This window comes from Oryzias latipes, chromosome 16 (assembly GCF_053564925.1).
Source record: "Oryzias latipes strain Hd-rR chromosome 16, Olatipes_Hd-rR_3.1".
NCBI lineage: Eukaryota > Metazoa > Chordata > Actinopteri > Beloniformes > Adrianichthyidae > Oryzias > Oryzias latipes.
This window is the reverse complement of record NC_136252.1, coordinates 18,542,223-18,562,817: the sequence shown is the minus strand read 5'-3', so window position 1 is coordinate 18,562,817 and position 20,595 is coordinate 18,542,223. Positions and strand designations below refer to the sequence as shown.

Sequence of the window (20,595 nt, the reverse complement as noted above, 5' to 3'; positions counted from 1 at the left end):
CTTTACCTTTAAAACCTTTCATTTGGTTAAAAATACATGTACTTATATAATTCAGTAGATCATAATTTTCATATTTATGTACTTAAATACACAAAAGGTGGCTGGATGGCTCAGTTTGCTTCATGTAGGACTGGCAGATGAGAAAGCAGGGTTTGTTTCTCAGGAGGTGCGATGAGCTTCATCTAGTGTGGGTCCTTGGGTGCGCTACTGCTAAACTGTAGCCATAAGGCGGCCCCAGTCTGGGTCTCCCTGTGCCGGTCCCCAGCCTGGCACACAGGGTTGTGTCAGGAAGGGCATTGGGCGTAAAAATTCCTGCCAAAGCACCTGTGCGTATCAGTCAAATCAGATTTGCTGTGGCGTCCCCTAAGGGCTACGTCGAAAGGTGAACATTTACTTGAATACATGGTCTTATGATGAATAAGATTACATACACTTAAGATGAATGTGTAGAATGTACCACATGATAGAAAAAGTTGGTCTTTTTTTTTTTTCCAACAGCTTGTTGAATTGGACCCGAGTGCTCATAGTTGTCATGTCAACGACGCCACTGCCCATGGTGAATTGAAGACAAACATTCTGTTTACAGTGCCTGACCTGCAGCCAATAAGGACAAATAATCCACAACAGCCACATCGACGATGGTGAACGCTCACATCCCTCTGGAGTTTGGGAGAAAGAGCTCCAGATCTACTAGCAGTATGTGCAGTGATGTACCAGAGGACAATAAATTGGCCATTTTGCGTGTCAATTAAGTGATGTTCGTCATAGTGAGGTTGATTGGCTGACAACTTAAAGGAAACATCTTTATTCTTGATTGCCTGCGATCTACCTACACTTCCTTCGCAATCGACCAATTAATCGCATCCCTGTTCTAGAGCATTAAAAAAAGCTAAAATGCTCAGCACCCCCCAAAAAGTAAAAGTATACTCAATAAGATTTAGTACCTGCAAGACCCTGTTTAAATGGTTTATTTTTGAAGTTGTTTTCCGTAGGTGATGACTCCTCCCAACATTAAACAAAAGGTTACAAAATTGTCTATGTAATCAAAATCATGTGTAAGAGACTTCATAAAAAACAAACATGGACACATACATACACGTACAGAAGTGAAAGTAACATAAAGTTGGCAAACTATTGACCCTGTGAAACTCAGCATCGGGTGCATGCAACCTGACAGTAACTGTAGAATATCTACAAAATTCCAATTAAAGAATGATAGCATCTAACAACTTCAAAACACCGACAACTCCTGCACATTACATTGTGTGCAACCAGCGAGCACTGTTAGAGCGTGGGGGCGCGCCAGGTTCCTGACTCTCGAGTTTGTGAAGTCGTGTGGAAGTTCACAGTGTAATACAGCAGGATCCCCATCAAACAGTTTCAAGCAAGACTGTATATTTGGAACATACAAAATAAATTTTATTATCCATTCTCTTTATGTCTACATCTTATTAGAATTTCTAGACAATGGCATCGTCAAATAACACACCCAAATTAATTCTAGTAAACCTGACAGGTGCAACCATGGTTTTTTTCCCGTTTTCTGTCAAGTCCAGGTGTCAAAATAGAACTGAACGTGAAAAGCAAATTTAAATCTTTATTTTTCAACATAAAAAGGGGAGCCACGAGCCTGGGTCCTCGCGGTGCGAGCTGGCCAGGACATGGTCATGAGCACAAGCTAACAGAGGTGAGGGGGGGGGGGGGGGGGGTTCAGGGCTGGGCCCCGGTGGCTGCGGGGACTTGTGTGGCCAGAGTGTTGGGGGCAGAGATGACGGGGGACGCAGCGATGTTCGCCAGAGGCTGCGAAGAGGACATTGAGGTGATCCCTGAAACACAGCGGGAGAAGAGAGGCCCCGTTTTGGGTTAGCTGGAAACGCCAAATCGCTTTGTCGTCTAAAGTGGAAAGTAATGGAGGGTTACGAACCGGCCATCATACTTGAAGAGCTGACAGGAGTGGAGCTAGCAGCCATCCCTCCAGGAGTGGCCCCTCTTCCCTGATCCTTGACAATGGGAACTAGGAAGGAGCAGACGTAGAGGTTTATCACGCCGGCATCATGTCGTCAAATTAAACAGTCAAATGGGACGCCAAAACCTACAAAAGTAGGGATGATCCATCGCCTCTCTGGCTGTGAGGCGAGCTTGATGGTCGTAGCGCAGCAGCTTGTCCAGAAAGTCTAGAGCCTCTGTGCTGACTAGGTGTTGGTTCTCGCTGTGCACAAACCTCTCCCATCTTTTACGAGAATGTCTGCTCACACGCGCACCCACACAGAAAAAGGAGTTTAATTAAAGCTGCCTCCTGCTAGGAGCAGTGCTCTCGCTCCTAACCGTGCTTTACCTTCCCAGAATGTCATTGAACCGTGGATCCAACTCGATGTTGTACTTGTCAATGTAGTCATACAGGTCCTCTGTTCCAAGTACTTTTGCAATCCGCACAAGCTGTGGGTTCATGGAAATATGCAGCATTAAAAAAGACATGGTAGGAGGTGATGTTCTTTCACAGAGAAAAGCTGGATTTTTTTTAAGAATCCAGACAAAAACTGTGTTTTTACCGTGTTCTTGTAGCATTTCTCACATGATGGAGGACATATATTAAGAAAATTAAGATTAAAGTTCCATTTCTGAGTCTTTCTTTATTCAAATCATTGTTAATCAGGAATAAATGAAACAAATGCAGTTTGAAAAAGAGCGTATTTGCCATGTAAGTATGCTGGGAGGGTCCTGACGCAGATGACTAGATCCATGTAAGTCTCCGTTTTCTGTGTCTGAGCTTAAAAAAGTACGGCTGGATGGCTCTGATATTGCTCACTATTCGTGTTGCACCGGTTAGGTTAGGTTGGGGGTTTGTGAAGCTCTAGGCTAGCAAGAGAAAGTGTAAACAGAGATCTCTCAGAAACAGAGAGGGAAAGGGGGTTCTTCTGCTGCTACAGTCCCGCCCACAACTGCGAGGTAAATTTCTGATGAAATAATGCCGCTCTGCAGAAACTATGGCCTAGACAAAAACTGCTTTTTAAATTTTTTTTAAATTTTGGGTTAAAACAACAAGGATAATTTAAAGACCACAGGACACTTTGAAAATGGATCATTAGAAATTTGCCTCCAAGTTGTGGCCAGAACTGTTGGTGCAGGGTAAGCCCCCCCCGTTTCTCTTCTTCCATCCCGCCGGCTTATAGACCCTTAAAGTCCAAAATAACATTATGAGTGCAATAAAAATGGTGAGGAATGTTGGAGCTATCGAGCCGTACAGATTTAAGCTCAGACGAGGAAAAGAAAGACGTACATGGAACTATTTTTCTAGAAGATGCATTGGAATGGAGCTGAGCATAGAGGTTGTGGTCTGTTGATGGCAGCGTCTACATCCCAGCTGCAAGCTTTTTTTAATCTGCTTCAAAAGGATTTGAATGAAGAAATACTATGAAATGCAATTTTAAGCCTAATTTTTTTTCTGTACGTCCTCCATCATGAGAAAAATGCCACAAGAACACGGTCAAAACACGGTTTTCATTGGAGTGGGTCTGTTAAAAACTTTTTGTAGGAAATGAAATATTTACATAAGACTTTCACCAGGAGCGGGTCAAACTTGTGCTATAAAGTGCACCGGGGTCAGATCAAGGACGTTTCAAACGTTTATTTTGTAAACGTTACAGCAGCATTCACCTATGATGTGTGTGAGGGAAATAAAAGAACAAGCTGACACTTCAAAGGGAAACAAGAAAGTTAAACCAGCTCAACACCTTAAAAAAACTCCAAAAACACAGTTAGCATTCAGCTCTTTTCCTATTAAAACAGCGTGATAAAACACAAATAACCGCTGGAACCCTGGATAATAACATCGTCATTCCTGTGGTAGACATTTAAGTTAATAAGACACTATTTAACTTTCCACATTTCATGTTTTCCTGGCCCCTAAAAGCTGTCCTACCCGTTAGCTCACTACTTTTTCTTCTTTTCTCTAAAATAAGTGGATTTATGAACCTCCCTTTCAACGAAAGCCTCCTTTGTTTTACTCTTAATTTAACTGAAACATTAAAAAAATAATACAAAATACAGAGGCTGCCAAAACCTTTTAGAAAACAATGTGGTTGTTTGTACAACTGAGGCTTCTGGCAGGACGGACGCCATTAAATTAAATGTTTGCTGCAACATAATGAAAGCCAAAAGGCCCAGGCGTCAACACATCCTGTGTACTTTCACAACAAAAGAAACAAAAATGGGAAAGAAGTACATCGCAACAAGGAAGGTGTGAGGAGAAATGGCACTCGTCTTTTCTGACTGCAAAGCACGGCCGCCTTAGCTTTAAAAAGGACGAAAAAACGCGTCTCTTCTTCAGTTCTGCTGCACGTCAGTCACAGGAGGCGAAGCTAGCGGCCATGGCCCATTCCGGAGAGGACTGATGCTTTAAATCTGCACAGCTAGACTAGTTTCTACTGATTGTTGGTGGAAAAAAACTACATTTGTGGCAAAAGGAGGCTCTGACATAAATGTAAATATAACGACATTCACCAGGAGATGAAGCATTTGAGGTATAATTTCGAAAACCACCCCCGTCAGCCCCAAACCTTTAAAAGCTCTGACAAAACAGTGGAGGGGGAAAACCTGAACGCCTTGCACTTTTACAGAAACCGTCCCACAAACATCACACCAGACAGCCATAGGATCTGCTCAGCAATGCCTTTCAGGGATTCTTTTTAGGAAAGAAATGTGCAAAGTAAAAGAAAATGCTGCCATGTTGCTAATGTCCCTTTCACATCAGCACGGAGTCAACAAAGTGAAAAACGGCCCTGTTTGTACCTGATCATAATTGTCATGGCCGTGAAAGAACGGTTCCTTCCTGAAGATCATGCTGGCCAGCATGCAACCCAGACTCCACATGTCCAAGCTGTAGTCATACATCTACAAACACAACATGAAGAGCCTTTACACCGATTCACTGTCAGTTGGACCACAAACCAGACGACGGCCTTTCCTTTACCTGGTAGTCTACCAGCAGCTCAGGTCCTTTGAAGTACCTGGATGCTACTCTCACGTTGTATTCTTGGTTCGGGTGGTAGAACTCGGCCAGACCCCAGTCGATTAGACGGAGCTGAGACGACAAAGAGGGCAATTCTCAATAAATGACACCGAGCTGTCATCACTTCTGGTGAAAGAGAAAGGAGGGGGAAAAAAGCCCAAACCTTTCTGTGTTCGTGATCAATCATAACATTGTGTGGCTTGACATCTCTGTGCATTATCCCCATACTGTGGCAATAGTCCAGGGCCTTCCAAATAAACAGAAAAAGGTTAATATTACCAGGACTTTCACCAAATAATAATATAATAATAATAATATAATTTTGTTATTAAAAACAAACAAACATCAAGGAAGAGCATTCCTTCTTACCTTTAGGATTTCATACATGTAGAACCGTATGTCGAAATCTGAGAGAGTCTGATACAATTGCTGTTAAAATAAATGAATAAAAGTTAAGCAAATTAGTTCATACATTAGTTAAACAAATTTGCTATAAATAAGAAAGAACCTTGAAGTCTGTGTTGTTCACGTGTTCAAAGACCAGAGCTGGGGTTCGAGACTTAAAAAAAGAAGAAAAAAAGACTAATTAGGTCACCTGTAGATGAAAGCTCCAACAAAGCGTTATCAAAGTAAAAATTACCACAGGATCCTTGACGATATCTAACAGTGAGATGATATTTGGGCCACCCCGCAGATTCTCCAGGATCTTTATTTCTCGCTTGATTTTCTTTTTCTTGACGGGCTGAAAAAAACCCAAACATTTGTTTGTAAGTCATGCGTAACAAACCACTCCCTCTTTTAGGCTATAAAGGGGTTATTTTACCTTTAGAATTTTGACGACCACTTTTTCATTGTTTGTGATGTTTATGGCTTCAAAAACTTCACTATATTTGCCTCTTCCTAGTTTTCTGACGAGCTGATAGTCGTCTTGGTTCCTACAAAGACAGGGGGGTGAAATTGTTTTTTCTTCTTCTTGCAATTTAGCAATGTTCTTTGATGCAAAAACCCTAAAATAAGCCCAAATATTGGCCTTACCCCCACTCAACGACATGAGACTCATAGTCCCAGTATTCGCGGGGTCTCTGTGTGTTTACATCAGGGTAAACTCGTGAGCGGCTTGGAACGGGCCCAGACATATTCTGCACAGGTTCTTGACTTAGATCTCCTAAAAATGAACAGAATAGAAGGGAAAAAAGACAATAAATACAAAACATACATTTTTAAAATATTCAATGGAGGTGAAAGAGCTGATATTTTAACAAAATAAATCACATTTAATAGTTAAAAAGAAAAAGAGAAGTGAAAATGAAGCAGAAAAACGGTCGCTAAAGCAGCAGTTTTTAATGATGGTTTGTATAAAAGAAGAATACCTGGGTGATTTACTCCAGGATAAATGGTGAGGTGGAAAGGAACGGACGGCTGAGATGCCTCTGGTATCAAAGCTAAATGGAAACATAAGCAAAAAAAAAAGTTAATACAAAAAAATGTATACAAATAAAATGAACACAAAAAAGTGCTCCTGTTAAAAGTTAGAAGCTGAACTTAGCAACAAATGTTGGGAAATAATGTTTCAAAAGATGCAACTCAATTGTGTTTTAACGCTGTTACTTAACCAATTTTCTTTTAAACACAGTCCTGGAAAATTAAACCAGCAGGTAAAAAGTGAACAAGCTACACAATTGGTGCATGGAGTGCCTGCATATGACGACGTATAAAATGGAGAAACCTGGCTGTTAAATGGGGGCATCCAACCGGTCTAATCAGGGCGCACAGGGTTCAGTACGGTCATCACTGGGGGCTACAACAACTTCCTCCTGTTTAAAAAAAAAAAAAAAAAGGAGGGGGGCAAAAAGTAGGCTGATTAAAATCAATCGAGTCAATTAAGCAAACAGCTCTAAGAGCGTTAGCTAACGCAGGCGAGCCAACGACGCTAACGCTAGCAAGCAGCTTAATGTTTTTTTTTTAACGAGTTCAGTCACGGGGGGCTTTCAATCGAAAAGTGTCTCCCTAAAACAAGTCACGCGCCCAATTAAGAGACTTCTGCCCGCTTGATCCTTCGATGAAAGGATGAGCGGACGCACTGTGGCCCACGGCCTGCACTCGAGCTAGCGCCTAGCTCCAAGTCGAACCGGGAAGCAGAGAGACATGCTAACGTGCTAACGTGAGTTCGCCTGCAGCAGAGAGAGAAAAGCCGGGTGGAAAGTCACAACTGCCTATCGAGCACACTACGAGGCTTTATCTGTGTCAAATAAACAGTACCCTTTAAAAAAGCACGACTGTAGCTCGGATAGCCCCTTATATGTGGACCTACACACTATCCTTCGAAATAATATAAAAAAAAAGTGCTAAGCTAGTAGGCTAAGGGAGTGAATAGACTGCTGATTGGCGAGGCAACTGGCTGGCAACGCCTTGAAAAAGCATCCAACAAACACCTTCATCGAGGACCACAATGGCCCCACGGGCCAATTATCTATTTTTAGCATTTCTTTGCACGTTTAGATCTCACTACTAGTTCTTTAACAACGACGATTTGCGGTTAAATAACCCGATTACCTCTCAGCGTTGTTGGGTCTTCAATATGGCGATGCTCGAGATCAAGAGCTTAGTGCGAACAGCCTCCCCAGCAGAGGGCGCTCTCCGTTCTCGGCTTCATAGAGAGATGGCAGCTTCCTCTGCCTAACCCGTCTGACGGCCAGAAACTGACACTAGTCTGGCAAACAGTAAAAAAACAGGTAATTTAATCATTAATAGATCTAGGCGATCCTACTGATTGAAGCTTTGAAATCACGAGGTCGCAATAAATCCCATGACTTGTCAGGTTTTGTAAGAAATCTTTCACAAAACCCTTAAAACACACCAGACCTCATTACTGAAGTAAAGCATGCAGACAAGATATTTATCAGAAACCAGTTTGTTTGCACATTGGAAAAAGGAAAATATAAATTAGAGAGAGTTTTTTTTCTTTTACTTTTACTCTTATTTAAGATAAATTTGTTTTCTACGCCTTCCCTTCGCAAAAGTAGTCTATTTAAGTGCACTACAAGTATTAGTATACTAAAAGTGAGGCAATATACTTGAAGTTCACTTCTTATATATTACCTATATATTGTGAACTTAAAATTTTCCATTTTAGTCTGAAGACGTTTTCAGTTCCTACACTACTGTTCCCTTACACGGTCTATAGTAGACTTGCTATATACTAATACTCAAGTCTCTATATACATAAATTGTACTACTTTTTGCTTAGGGTTAACAGTAGTTTCAATGACTATTGATGTTCTTAAAAAATAATTTAACTCAGAGCTTGAAAGTATTTAATTTGATATATTCAGTTTACTATGTCTACTTCTTGATGCTAAAGAGTTTTTTGTAGTTCTTCAAATTTATTTATTTCTTACAAACATCATAACCAGTAGTACAATATATAATGTATATAAGACTATATGCAAAGGTTCAAAAAGTGCTTTGGAAGAACTTTTAATTCCTACAAACTACCTTTTTTATTTTGTTCTTCATCTGGATATTGGGTGCTTTAATGGTGCCCTCTTTAAAAAAATAATAAAAACATGACAAAAACAAAGCATCATTGGATTATTGGACTCTTAAGTTGTACATATCAAAATGTTTTCATTTGAACTTGGTTTGATAAAGTAATAAGAAGCCTTTTAACAGTTATTTGATTAATTGCCTTTTTTGGCAACTATGCAGTACTTTTAGTTTATTTTATATAGTTTTTTTCTTTATTTTTTTTTACCCCAACCTAAAACTAGTCCTTGATAGAATGGGATGCATTAATAATGTTGTTTTGCATTCAAAACAAAAAGCTTCTTTTGAAAAAAGGACAACACACTTGCACATACCAAAGTCATGGTCTGCTACTTTTTAAAAGACTTAAACAGCCAGTGGCATCTTTCATAGTAACCCACTACCTGCAATTAGAACATAAAAGAGGAGAAGATGAAAGCAATCTGAGTTTCAACGTGAAGAATGACCGTTTCACCTTGATCTATAAGAAGTAGGCCTTTGTCTACTTACCAGAAACTAGCCTGCTTGTTGCACCTCTTCGCACAACTAATGCAATGTTCAACACACAATGGTAAGATAGAAGTCAATCTGGAGCATCTTACCAGAAACTACAATTAACTGAGGTAAAGGCTTTGATGTGGCTCCACATAAAAACCTTACAGCACTCTCTTAGGCAAACAAAGCAAAGGACTGCGGGCACAAGTCAACAATGAAGACGTGAGTTTACAATTTGTCATTCATTTAAATATGCGCGTTGATTTTGGCTGTAGCTGTTTTGTGCTGAAAGTCATTTGATTAAAAAAGGACTTTTGATTTTTTTTAGTGTCATCTTTTGTCTTCTGCTGCTTCCTCTAGCAGCCGTGGTGGAAAACGCTCCAGTCAGAGGTGAGCCACAGACACTGTGTGATGAAAAGTTTTTGTTGTTCATTTTTTAACCCCACATTTCTTTTACTATATATCTTTTCAAGCTCAAAGAAACAATGTGGTCAATTTTTTAAAGGGTAAGTACTGTTCAAATGCTACTCTTCTTTAAAAAAAAAAAGAAAAAAAAAGACCACAATCCAAATTTTCTTATTCCTTTTTTAGGGACATTTGGCTCAACCACAGAGAAGACCACCACAGCAAATCCCCCTGGTGAGGTCAACCTAGTTTCATATGTAAAGTGAAATGATAGCTGCAGGTAGCTGTTCTTACCAGATCCTCATTGTGATCTCAGTTCCCCTAAAAACAGACAGTGTTTTAAAAAAATATGGAAGTCCGTTTTTTTTCAAATGCCGTTACTTGAATTTTTAGATTTTTTCTTCCAAAGTAGTTTTAATTGGATTGAATAACTCTAACCAACAGTCTTTATCCCTTTTCTTCTTTGAGTAGCTTACAGAAACCTACACAGCAGTCAAGTTGAAGAGCAGGATTCAGAAGGTGCACAACTTATACTATGTGTTGCATTATTTCAGTCTGTATTTATTTCTGCAACGATGTGTTTCTCTTGAATATACAAAATAGAACAACATTTGATTAAAATAATGACAGTTTTTTTTCTGAGGCAAAATCCACTGAGAATGCAGATGAATTTCCAAGTAAAAAGCGAACAAAAACACTTAAAACCAAATTTAATTTTAAAACTTTGTAAAAAAAAGTTCAATTTAAATCTAACTTGTTGCTTTAAAATCGGCATAAAAGCAATGAATAGGTGCAAAGTTCATATGCATCTTAAAGTCTGAAAGTCTAAATAACTTTGACTCTTTTCAGAGAAATTCAAGGAGAGTGATGAAATCCTGATTCTCGAAGGTGCTGCAAACCAGGCCGTTCCATGGAGGAGACCAGCAGGACAAAACCTGAAACTAACTGACACGAGCAGCAGACTGATCGAGGATCACGACGGGCAGAAGCAAAGCGGATATCAGGGACAAGTGCAAGCAAGGGAGGAGCAGAGCGATCTCAGTAGTGAGGAAGAAATGATGCTGGATGGTAAAAGAGTGAGACAAAGCACCAATCTCCAAAGACAGCCAGGAAATACAAGGAAGAACAGGATGAGTGGCAGACCGGTCCCAGACCAAAGCCAGGAGGAGCCAGACTGGGATAGCTTTGAGAACAATCGGGGTGCAGGAGCAGCTGTGGACAACAGTCGACATGCAAACTGTGATGGTAAGATTACATTTGATATGCCACAAAGCATTACTTATACAACAAATGCAGTCTGTGAACAGATCTGTACATCAAATTTCCAAACAGAAACCAGAGAATGCTCCAGCGTGGAAACACACGCTGCCATTGGTGAGAGTTCCTTTTCCTCAGTTTTTTGCTCATCAACCGCTTAGTGATGCTCACTTCTCTCTTTCTGTTTGCGCTTAAGGGCCCGACCGCTTCCCAGCTCTTCCAGCCTTCAGCTAAGCAGCCTGCTGTTCAAACATGGAGGTGTGTTCTCTCTGCATCATAAAAGGGATTTCTACAACTGTTTTAGGAAGCTGAATGACCCGTTTCTCAATTCAAATTCTTTAATGTAACATCTCCCATTGTCTCTATTTTTGTTGATCCATCCTGCCTGCATGTTAAACAATAAATGTCCCCCTTATTTTTTTACCCACAGGTCTTTTTTCCCCTCACTATGAGTCAGTATCCATCATCTGTTGAATCATCAGGCGCAGACAGGCTGCTTCCTAATACAGACGCTCTGGAATTTTCTTTTTCCTTCATCCACATTCAGAGCTTTTTTTTTTTTTTTAACGTTAAACAATAAAAGACATAAAAATAACAGAAATGTTGACTTCCTATGACTGGTTAATATACATTAAAAATGAAACACACTATAAAATGCTGTTTTCAAACTAGAATTAAAACATGTATTCTTATTCAAAATAAAGGCAGCAACACACACACTCACAAAACCTTTCAAGCATACAAACATTTACATAAATATTCCACTTTTACATACAGTATTTTATATTAGTGCTTTAAAATCACAGGCATTTACATTACAATTGTGCTGGATTATAACCTAAAGCTACATATATGCAGGATCATTTGCTGTTTGCTTTACGTTCACACACAAACATTATGCTTTACATTATAGCTTCATGTTAGAGTTGTCTGTTCCATTTAAAGTGTCATTTTCTAAAGTGTTGAAGCTCACTGTACACATCTGACTGGACTCCATGTAACTCCTAAAAATCACATGATAGCAAGCAAAGCAGTTATTGATTGCAGCAACATAAAAATCCCCAAATAAAGTTCATAATTGATGGTTATGGGGTTCTAGTTACCTGGTAGGGAGACTCTGCAACTTCTGTTGGCACTTTCTTTGAAGTTTGCAAAGATGAGTTCTTTTTACCTGTATACAGGTGGGAAACGGTTAGATGACAGCCCTTTTGGCAAGTGCCCACACTTGCAGAAAAAAAGCAGAGTTAAGGGGCGCTCACCATGGAGGGAGTCACATTCTCTCCTTCTCCTTTGGTGAGTTGCAAAGCAGAACACAGAAATCATAATGAAGATGGTCAGGATGATGTCAGAAGTAATTACGGCGATCAAAGACGTCATGCTTATGAGATAGCAGCCATCACAGCCTGGGGGGGGGGGGGGGGGACACGTAAAGCACAGGGTTTGAATTTAGCACCACATCTCCTTCCGACTGAGTCAAAAATGTGTAGAAAGTTAAAATACCTGGCGTCTCCTCTGAGCCTGAAATATGAAAACAAAATCTTTGTTTACACAAAATAAACGAATAAAAGCGAGAATTAATCATGCATCACTTACCAAAAAAGGAACCTGCGACACAGAGGTGTTCGGGCATCGTCTTCATGTTGGGGTTTAGTAAGGCAGGAAATGAGAGTGAGAAGCTGGGGGCTGTACGTCCCTCTGTTCACTATCAAACAACTGTCCTCCACCCATGAACAAGAGGCTGTGAACTGGAGACAGAGGGGCCCACAGACAGGAGACAGTCCACAGACAATATGGTGTGAGTACCAGGAAGCTTGGTAACCTCCCGGATGACAGTGAAAGGAGGAGTCCACTGTGAAAAGAGGGAGGAGGTGTTTCTGCTTTGTTTTTATGCCACATGGACGTTGCACAGTTATTATTTTTTACAACTAAAATGTCACCATTTGAACTTGGGCCACATTTTTGACAGTTTGACCAAATTGTTCTGATGAAATTAAGCAAAAAAGGTTTCTGACGGGGTTCTGTGTTGCCAGTTTGCAGTTTTGGCTGAAGTTGATGGTACCTCAGAATAGAGCGTTTCCTCAGAACCTGTGGTTTTGCACAGAAACTTGGCCATAGCTACTGCCGCTTGATCTGCAGGCCTTTCACCACACGTTTAGACAAATTGAACTGTGTCTATCAGCAGAACGAAAGTAAACCTTTTTTTGTCCATCAGAAAGAAGCAACAATAAAGACTTTCACACTTTAACCCCTTCATGCCATATGTCGCTAATTTGCAATATATTAAATCCAGGACTCAACTTAATTTAGCATCACTTTGAACAGAAAAAAACACAGAAACTTATTTTTTTTTAAATTGGAAATAAATCTGGGGATGAAGGGGTTAATGTCCAAGAAAAAAACAGTAAACAAATACTGGTGATACCAGTTATGTCACTTCATGGAATTTCCGGAATTAAACACAAAGGGGCTGCAAAAAAAAGCCATTTCTTAGTTTCTATTCATGAGAAAAATGTACCATGTTACTTTTTTAAGGACAACTGAGTTAGTTGAGTGAAATTACAGAAACAAAAGGATGTGCACCAATTCAGTCCACAGAGTTAGAAGTGACCTTTACATGTTTTTTTAGGTGTCAGCGTCTGTCATCCACCCACATAGATTTGGTATCATTTCAAATCAGTGCCTCAAGGCAAGGCCACGTTTTTAAGTTTTTGTTCATCTGAAATAGAAATAGAACTTAATGAAACTGAGAAAGTGAAAACCATTTTTGATTTGACTATATAAGTGGTTTGACACAAACATGAAAGTTAAAACCCCCTTCAGTCAAACCATTTCTTACGTGTTTTTGTTTTCAAAACTTCCTTTTTTCATTTTGTTACCTTTCTTTTTTTGTTCCTTATGCTTAAATACTTTTATTTTCAATTCTCCAGAAGTTGTTTTCTTCAGTCCCCATGTGAAAAAAAAGAACTTTTAGGAAGAATATTGCAAAAGAGAAATGATAAACTATTTTAGCAATAACAGTTAAAATAACGACCCAACGCAGAAGATACACACACAAAATTTATTTTTGTAAGGACTTCAAAAATGATACATTTCAACAAAAGACATGGGATTTTTTTATAAACAGTAATAAAGGTAAACACACAATATATAAAATGTGTTTTTTCTTTAATTTTTCAAATCTCTTATTGAAAGAGTATAAGTAAAGTATTTGGGCAGACATTTTCTAAAAAATATCCTAAATCACAACTAACCTCATGCACAAATTTGTTTCATAAAAAGAACAAAAAACAAAACTGAAATAAGCAATTATAAAAACCAAAAACAGTTTAGCCCATTTTTATTTTTTCTTGCAGTTCGCCCGGACGTTCATGTACACCTTGTTAGCTGTAAAGAAATTCAAAGGAAAGAAAAAATGGACAATCATGAAAAATGCCAAGAAATGTTTACAATTATGCAAGAAATAGGACTGTACAGTTACGTTTCTTTTAAATAGTAAACATTTGTTGTGCAGAAAAAAATGAAATAGAAGCTGGGTCAATACAAAAGGTCAATGTTTTTAAAAAAAATTAAGCAATAAAACTATTTAAGAAATCCAAATGTATATTTCCTGTTTACTAAAGTTATGTAATGGCTTTTAATATAAAGTTAAATATAAAGAATTTTCCTGTCATGAGAAATTTTGTCAAGATTTAAAAATACACAAATTTCAAATTTGATGCAATCAAGATATTTGAGAAGAACGGAAAAATGGTTTACAAAACATAATCTAAAAGAAGACTGTTTTTAAATAAATACAGTTTTGAAATACCTTTAGGGAATTTATTTACAAGTTCTTCACTTAAGTTGAAACCCAACTTGTGTCTCATATATTTTCTCAGAAAGACAGCAAAAGGTGCTAAGACCGTCTCAATGTAGTCATCCTGTGTAACTTCCTGGCTGTCTGAGTGTGACAGTTGGAACAGAAATAATCCATCAGCCATATTAACTGGCTGATAGTCTAAAAATATGAGCTCAATGTAAGAAAAGTTTTCTTCAAAAATATGGATTACCTTAGAAAAATATAAATGATGGTGAAAATCTATCTGTTAATACAACAATGATGCCTTGAAAAAAAGTTTTTACGTTTTTCACAATGATTTTTTTTAGCAGAAAGCTCAATTTTTTTATCCAATTTCTGATTAAAAGAAAAAAATAGTGTAGTTTTTGGGGTTTTAATATGTTTGCTTTTAAATGTAATGTTTGTACTGCATTTGAAAAGTTTTTGGTAAAGGTTTTTATTATTATACCATTACTATTAACATGAATTTTTCATATAAATGATAAATCTGAAATCTGGCTGATATGAATACGATAAATTTAGCATACATGACGATGTTTTTTCCCACTGTCTTACCATTTTCTACCTTCTTATGTCTAAAACTGGCACAGCGGTAGGTGACAGCTACAATGATGAGGGTCAGCAGAACATCGATGGAGACCATACCAGCTATTGTCCCAGGCTCAATTCTGTAGCAGGACACTGTGCTCTCTGGCAAACAAGGCAGTTAGAGAAAAAAACAAAGACAGTGTCAAAAATAGAACAAACGTCTAGACAAAAGACACAAAGCATGAAATGGCTGGAAAAATACTGATTTATCCCTCCTGATGAAATCAGCTCTGAATTTCCGTTTGTGATTCATGTAAAGAGTTGAAGCAAACGGTTTTAGAGTTGTGGTTGTGTGGTGTAGAATAGATGACGTACCCGTGAGTGCCACTGAGAGATCTTGGAGGAGAACAAAAAAAAAAAAAACAAAGAGGAATATATGAGAACAGGTTGATTGTGGGGGTTTGGTGTTAACAGCGCTGTGCAAAAATTTCCGTGTTGCAAACTGTTTTGTGGTCTCATCTTCCTGTGCAAGACAACGCTAATATTTTTGCATGTGGGAAAATCAACAAAAGCACCTTAATTCGAACTTACTGCATAGGAGAAGCAGAAAAGAGATGGCTTTTGTGAATGCCATTGTTTAGTGATCCAGATCTTTTCTCTGTGAAAAACCCAAAAAAACAAACAAAACAGTCACTTGTTTAGCTCCACAAACAGAAAAAAAATGTGCTAAAATAAAAATTGTTCCACATACTTCAAATTCATACAAGAACAGGTCAACAGACTGTTGAACTGCTTAATTTTAATCTGAAGATTTTAAGAAATATCCCATAAAAGTCTCAGTTTCTGCATAAGCAGGTGTTACATTTAAAAGACAAAAGAAAATACAAGAAATAAAACGTTTTTCTGATTGAAAGTGATAGAAAGTTCTCAAAAGACTGTTGCAAAGACAGTGCAGTAATCTTACAGTGAAGCATTTTAGATCTGACACAATAACCAGACAGGATTTGTTGTGGACTTACCCTGGACAAAGTTTTTTTCAAAAACTAAACCAAAAAAGTGAAGTGAAGAGTGGGGAGCCTCGTCCCTGCTCCGCCAGCGCTCATCTGTCTTCCGCTATTGAAGTGTGCACCTCTGGTTCTCATTTGAGAGATGACGTTAAAGCTGTTGAACTTCCCCCTGGGGGGCTGGGGTTCAAGCTCAGAGATTTGTGTCAACGGTACAAGGCAGCTGAAGTTTGACTTGGTAGTTTTTCCCACTTTAATAGTTTCGAAGTGACAAAAAAAAAGACTTTATCTTGAGAAGGGAATTCAGCAGCTATACTGTGTTCTACGATTGCACTCTTTGTAACTTTAAAACACCATCAGTTGTCTTTCTAAAAGGGATTACCTATGTGAAATGCTGTTTTAATTTGAACTGGGTAGTTCTTGTTGGTGAGAAATCTATCCAGGCTGAGAAAGTGTGTGGGTTGGTAAAATGTCACCATGTTGTTGAAGTGTCTGAATCCAACTCTTTTAAATGTTTGTTTGGACCCCAGCTTCTTACATTTTGGATATAAACCCGTAAAAACAAACAAAAAAACCCCATCTTGTTTTATCCAAATTAAACAAAGCTGTTCCCACTTTTAAATATTTTGTAACCATCTGTAATGAGTAATTATGTTAATAATATTCTGTCTGCAACTCACTCAAATGTTTTACCCTCATTAAATTAATCATTTAAAAATCATTTAAATCAGTCATCTAAATGTTTTAGACAATTTTGCATGCCCTTGTTTCAGTGTTAGGGTTACAAAGCATAAACCTAATTTTTAAAAGCAGGTGAAGTTACTGAAGATGAGTTTTCTTTTATGAAATTAGTTTTCTTCTATAAACTGAGCTCAAAAGGTGCCAGAGACACACAACTGCTCAACTAAACTGAATATTAATACGTACAGTTGTTTTTTTTGTAATTAAAGTTATATCTTCAAGTCCCAAACTTGAACCAAACAATTACTCCACCACCAGCGTGGTCAGAGTTTGGTTTCAGTTTGGCTTTATGGGAAAAAAAGAAAAAGAAAAAGATGAAATCTTTTTATTTGACCAGCAGAGGGAGCTGCAGGGCTTCTCATTTCAAATTCAGCGAAAACTGTTTTGCTGCAGAACAGAAGGATCCTCTTTTCCTGCACCACAGTCAAGTGGGCTTTATCATGTTGTGCATTGTACCAATCAGGCTGTTGTCAATATACCACTTAACCTCTCAGATGATTTTCTTTTGTTTTGAATTCAGGGTTGTAATAAAGAATAGTTGAAGAAAAATAAAATAAAATAAACGAATATATATATATATATATATATATATATATATATATATATATATATATATATATATATATATATATATATATATATATATATATATATATATATATATATATATATATATATATATTCACAATATATTCACAAGTGCCGGCACACTGCTGGACGGTCAGTCGATGGCCAAAGACATACATGAGATCCAAGCATTTAATATTTATACAATAATATTAAACAATAAAAGAAAAAAATAAATAATACAGACATTTCTGAAAGCTTCACAAATGCCTGCTTTTTCCAAACTGAAGGGGAACCCCCCCTTTTATTTTATATCATTTTTTTAAATCATTCATATTTTTCCAGCAGCTTTTCACACTAATTCCCTTTTAACATTTTTAAAATAAAACGTGTGCTTATAAAATTACCAAATGAAAATTCCAACTATATTTAAAGTTGTTAAAAACAGCCTTGGTCTTACAGTTTATATTTAGTTGAAGCCATTAGAATGAAAAATGTTCAAAAGATAGGAAGTTTTTTGTTGTTGCTCTGGAGATTAATCTTTTGACAAACTGTCTCTCAAAATAATAGAGAGAAAAAAATCTAGAAACAGCTACAATATGTCTTTTAATTCAGCAACAATAAAATATGACTTTCAAAATTTACAGGATTTTTGGTACAATTAAATGTTGCAGACTTTAAAAAGAAATGATCAAGAGGAAATGATAAAGTCTGAATTTACACAACCAAACTGTTATTGTTTTCTTTAGTGACCTCAATTATTTTTAAAGCAATTTTAGCAATTTTAAAGCAATCTTGTGGAATTGTTTGATTGTGGCACAATTCCACAAAACCACCATAACATCCACTTTTAAGAAAAAAAGAGCTCACATATGAGTTCATTTCAATTCAAATTTTTTGAAAATGTATACATAATGTTTTATTTTTAGTATTGCTTCGCCTCATAATCAGTCTTTTAATATTAACTTCCTATTTTTGAACTGCTCAAACAGCACATTTATTTATAAATCTATGTATACACAGTAATTATTTTAAAAACTTTTATTAGATAGACAGATAGATAGATAGACAGATATAGTACTTTATTAATCCTGAGGGAACTTGCATTTATTTCCTTTTGAGGGATCCATACAGTTTTTTCTTTGCTGTTTTAATAATACTGAGTAGAACTCTTAGGTTCCTGACTTTTTCTTCTATTTATGCAACTTCCTTCTGGCAAAAATAGACGACAAGATTGAAGACTGTCGTCACAGTCACCACTATGTCAGAGAACCTTCACAAATGCTCAAAATGCTTTCACACTGGATAACTATTTTTCCTTTGAAGATTTGTGAACTGTTTTTATATTTGGCAGTCCTGGCATCTCTTTTTTTTATTTGAAATTTTGATTTGTAATTTTTTTAGTGTCTTTTTTCTACATGAATTAAAACTGAGAAGGGGAAGTAGAAATTTACCACACTGAAATATAGCTTTTAGACTTTAATTCTTCCTTCACCATTTTAACGGTGTTAACCTTTAAACAACCCAACCAAGACATAGCAATCAAAAAATATTTGTCTATTGCCTATTGCCTTAGGTGAATATACAAACAATCGACAGTTTAAAAAAATGTGTTTTCAGAATGTGCTCCACCATTTGGTTGACCAGGAAGTTAAAGGGATAAAAATGATGGAAAAGATCCCAAAACATATTGACATTTATAAGACAGACCCACATTAATTGTCATAACAATCCAATAGATTCATTCTTGTTTTATACCAAAAATCACAAGTTGTTTAGTTTTTACTCTTCTAATCTTCACATCTGTTTAGTTTCTAAGCAAGCTCTCAGTGCTTTTTGATACTGTTAATTAAAAAAATCATTAGATGCTTTTTATCCTGTGATGTAATAATAATTGTGTCTTTTAATACAAACTATGCAGTTAGGCATATTTTATGGGCTACGCAACAGAAATAATTTAATGAAAAAGAGAAAAACTTTGAGCTATAGAGTTAGAATAGAAAAATATATGTTTTAATGTTTTTGTGTCAAGTGGCAACTTTTGTGTTGGTAACTTCAAATCTGAGCTAACAGAAATTACATGTGGGGTGGGTTCCTAAAGGCTCCATCCTGGTGTAGCATTGCCACATATGTAAATATATATTTGGGATTGTCTTTTTACTGAAAAGAAAAAAGAAAAATCAGTATTGACTTTCCTTTGTTAACCCTGGCTAATATCATCCTGTCTATATGTTTATTTCTTAGGAGTTTATGTTGAATGAATAGCAGGGCAGGTTAAACTACATTGTCAAGAGAACAAATACAAATACAAATATTGTTTTTTTTTTGTTTGTTTGTTTTGTAATACTTGGATAATTGAAGAACGTTACACTGGGTCCACTTAAATTTAATGTCTACATGCTCCCACTTGCCAAAGAATGTTAACATCAGTTACCATAGCTATGCAGATGACACACATATGTATATGTATATTGACACCAGGAGATAGAGGCCCTGCACTGCCCTCAGTAAATGCATTGAGGACATCACAGCTAAACACATCAGCTAAACAAAAAAACAAAAAAAATTAAGGTTATTGTCTTTGGGGCTAAAGAAAACAGTTGTAGGTCTGAGCTTCAATCTTTTCATCTAAAAATACCAACCAGGCTAGAAACTTGGGGGTGGTGACGAACACAGACCTACATTTTGATAAACGCATTAAGGCAGTCACAAAATCAGCCTACCATCATCTTAAAAATAATCAAGGATTAAAGTTCTAATATCTAAGCAGGACCTGGACAAATTAGTTAATGCGTTCATCTTTAGTTGACTCGGCTACTGTAACATTGTTCTGACAGGACTACCAAAAAGTCAATCATGAAGCAGCAGCTTATTCAGAAATCTGCTGCGGATTCTCACAAGGACCAAAAAGAAGACCACATTAGTCCAGTTTCACACATCTTCACACTGGCTGTCTGTGCCAGAAAATAGGCTTTAATGGTCTGTTGCTAGTTTATAAAGCTTTGAATGGTTTAGCTCCAAAATACATGGATGACCTCCAGACCCAGAATCAAAACCAAACATGGAGAAGCTGCATTCAGCCTCTCTGCTCTACAGATCTGGAACATATTTGCAGGGAGCCTTAAATCATCTGAAAAAGTTTTTTTTAAATCCAGTTTAAAGACACCTGTTCTCAGCTGCATTTGATTAGTTTGTATTCAAAAGTTTACAGCCACTGTCAATCTTAC

General features: G+C 37.3%; 4 protein-coding genes across 12 annotated transcripts; 1 reads left to right on the top strand and 3 right to left on the bottom strand.

The window, feature by feature from the left end:
• Window positions 1–952: 952 nt before the first annotated feature.
• Window positions 953–9,586, bottom strand: LOC101156432 (casein kinase II subunit alpha). Of its 4 annotated transcripts, XM_011485124.4 has the most exons (17): window positions 9,044–9,179; window positions 8,869–8,937; window positions 7,562–7,718; window positions 6,735–6,822; window positions 6,379–6,450; window positions 6,044–6,173; window positions 5,832–5,943; window positions 5,649–5,750; window positions 5,517–5,567; window positions 5,378–5,437; window positions 5,172–5,255; window positions 4,970–5,080; window positions 4,789–4,890; window positions 2,336–2,436; window positions 2,097–2,245; window positions 1,925–2,014; window positions 953–1,826 (listed from the first exon to the last, which is right to left on the bottom strand). In XM_011485124.4, exons 6-17 carry the CDS (start codon window positions 6,142–6,144, stop codon window positions 1,711–1,713), a joined length of 1,179 nt encoding a protein of 392 aa, XP_011483426.1. In that variant the 5' UTR covers window positions 6,145–6,173; window positions 6,379–6,450; window positions 6,735–6,822; window positions 7,562–7,718; window positions 8,869–8,937; window positions 9,044–9,179; the 3' UTR covers window positions 953–1,710. The 4 variants fall into 4 exon arrangements, with proteins under 4 accessions (XP_011483426.1, XP_011483427.1, XP_078789019.1 ...); XM_011485125.4 differs by lacking the exon at window positions 6,735–6,822 and having other exon boundaries at window positions 9,044–9,586; XM_078932893.1 differs by lacking the exons at window positions 7,562–7,718; window positions 8,869–8,937; window positions 9,044–9,179 and adding an exon at window positions 7,268–7,558.
• Window positions 9,113–11,285, top strand: LOC101174619 (uncharacterized). Of its 6 annotated transcripts, XM_004077808.5 has the most exons (9): window positions 9,113–9,250; window positions 9,357–9,418; window positions 9,502–9,534; window positions 9,620–9,667; window positions 9,905–9,952; window positions 10,283–10,678; window positions 10,766–10,807; window positions 10,887–10,948; window positions 11,121–11,285. In XM_004077808.5, exons 1-8 carry the CDS (start codon window positions 9,243–9,245, stop codon window positions 10,922–10,924), a joined length of 675 nt encoding a protein of 224 aa, XP_004077856.1. In that variant the 5' UTR covers window positions 9,113–9,242; the 3' UTR covers window positions 10,925–10,948; window positions 11,121–11,285. The 6 variants fall into 6 exon arrangements, 3 of the variants coding, with proteins under 3 accessions (XP_004077856.1, XP_020565764.1, XP_078789021.1); XR_002291963.3 differs by having other exon boundaries at window positions 10,766–10,948; XM_020710105.3 differs by lacking the exon at window positions 9,905–9,952.
• Window positions 11,286–11,350: 65 nt separating this feature from the next.
• tyrobp (transmembrane immune signaling adaptor TYROBP) lies at window positions 11,351–12,474 on the bottom strand. Its single transcript, XM_011485123.4, has 5 exons — window positions 12,284–12,474; window positions 12,191–12,208; window positions 11,950–12,093; window positions 11,794–11,861; window positions 11,351–11,694 (listed from the first exon to the last, which is right to left on the bottom strand). Exons 1-5 carry the CDS (start codon window positions 12,327–12,329, stop codon window positions 11,638–11,640), a joined length of 333 nt encoding a protein of 110 aa, XP_011483425.1. The 5' UTR covers window positions 12,330–12,474; the 3' UTR covers window positions 11,351–11,637.
• Window positions 12,475–13,734: 1,260 nt separating this feature from the next.
• On the bottom strand, window positions 13,735–16,203 carry hcst (hematopoietic cell signal transducer). The gene is made up of 5 exons (XM_011485122.3): window positions 16,076–16,203; window positions 15,648–15,714; window positions 15,432–15,452; window positions 15,084–15,218; window positions 13,735–14,074 (listed from the first exon to the last, which is right to left on the bottom strand). The coding sequence occupies exons 2-5, from the start codon at window positions 15,688–15,690 to the stop codon at window positions 14,028–14,030; spliced, it is 246 nt and encodes an 81-aa protein (XP_011483424.1). The 5' UTR covers window positions 15,691–15,714; window positions 16,076–16,203; the 3' UTR covers window positions 13,735–14,027.
• Between the last annotated feature and the right edge of the window lie 4,392 nt (window positions 16,204–20,595).

Excerpts from the sequence above, each read along its gene's own strand:
- hcst (XM_011485122.3), bottom strand. The coding sequence starts at position 15,690 with ATGGCATTCACAAAAGCCATCTCTTTTCTGCTTCTCCTATGCA. Across the intron at positions 15,453-15,647 it reads TTTTCTGCTTCTCCTATGCA|ATCTCTCAGTGGCACTCACG; the intron begins GTAAGTTCGAAT and ends TTCTCCTCCAAG. Across the intron at positions 14,075-15,083 it reads ACATAAGAAGGTAGAAAATG|CTAACAAGGTGTACATGAAC; the intron begins GTAAGACAGTGG and ends ATTTCTTTACAG.
- tyrobp (XM_011485123.4), bottom strand. The coding sequence starts at position 12,329 with ATGAAGACGATGCCCGAACACCTCTGTGTCGCAGGTTCCTTTTTTG. Across the intron at positions 11,862-11,949 it reads AGAATGTGACTCCCTCCATG|GTAAAAAGAACTCATCTTTG; the intron begins GTGAGCGCCCCT and ends ACCTGTATACAG. Across the intron at positions 11,695-11,793 it reads TTGCAGAGTCTCCCTACCAG|GAGTTACATGGAGTCCAGTC; the intron begins GTAACTAGAACC and ends TGTGATTTTTAG.
- LOC101156432 (XM_011485125.4), bottom strand. The coding sequence starts at position 6,144 with ATGTCTGGGCCCGTTCCAAGCCGCTCACGAGTTTACCCTGATGTAAAC. Across the intron at positions 5,256-5,377 it reads ACATGTATGAAATCCTAAAG|GCCCTGGACTATTGCCACAG; the intron begins GTAAGAAGGAAT and ends TTTATTTGGAAG. Across the intron at positions 2,437-4,788 it reads GCCATGACAATTATGATCAG|CTTGTGCGGATTGCAAAAGT; the intron begins GTACAAACAGGG and ends ATGAACCCACAG.
- LOC101174619 (XM_078932895.1), top strand. Across the intron at positions 9,419-9,501 it reads GGAAAACGCTCCAGTCAGAG|CTCAAAGAAACAATGTGGTC; the intron begins GTGAGCCACAGA and ends TATCTTTTCAAG. Across the intron at positions 9,953-10,282 it reads TGAAGAGCAGGATTCAGAAG|AGAAATTCAAGGAGAGTGAT; the intron begins GTGCACAACTTA and ends GACTCTTTTCAG.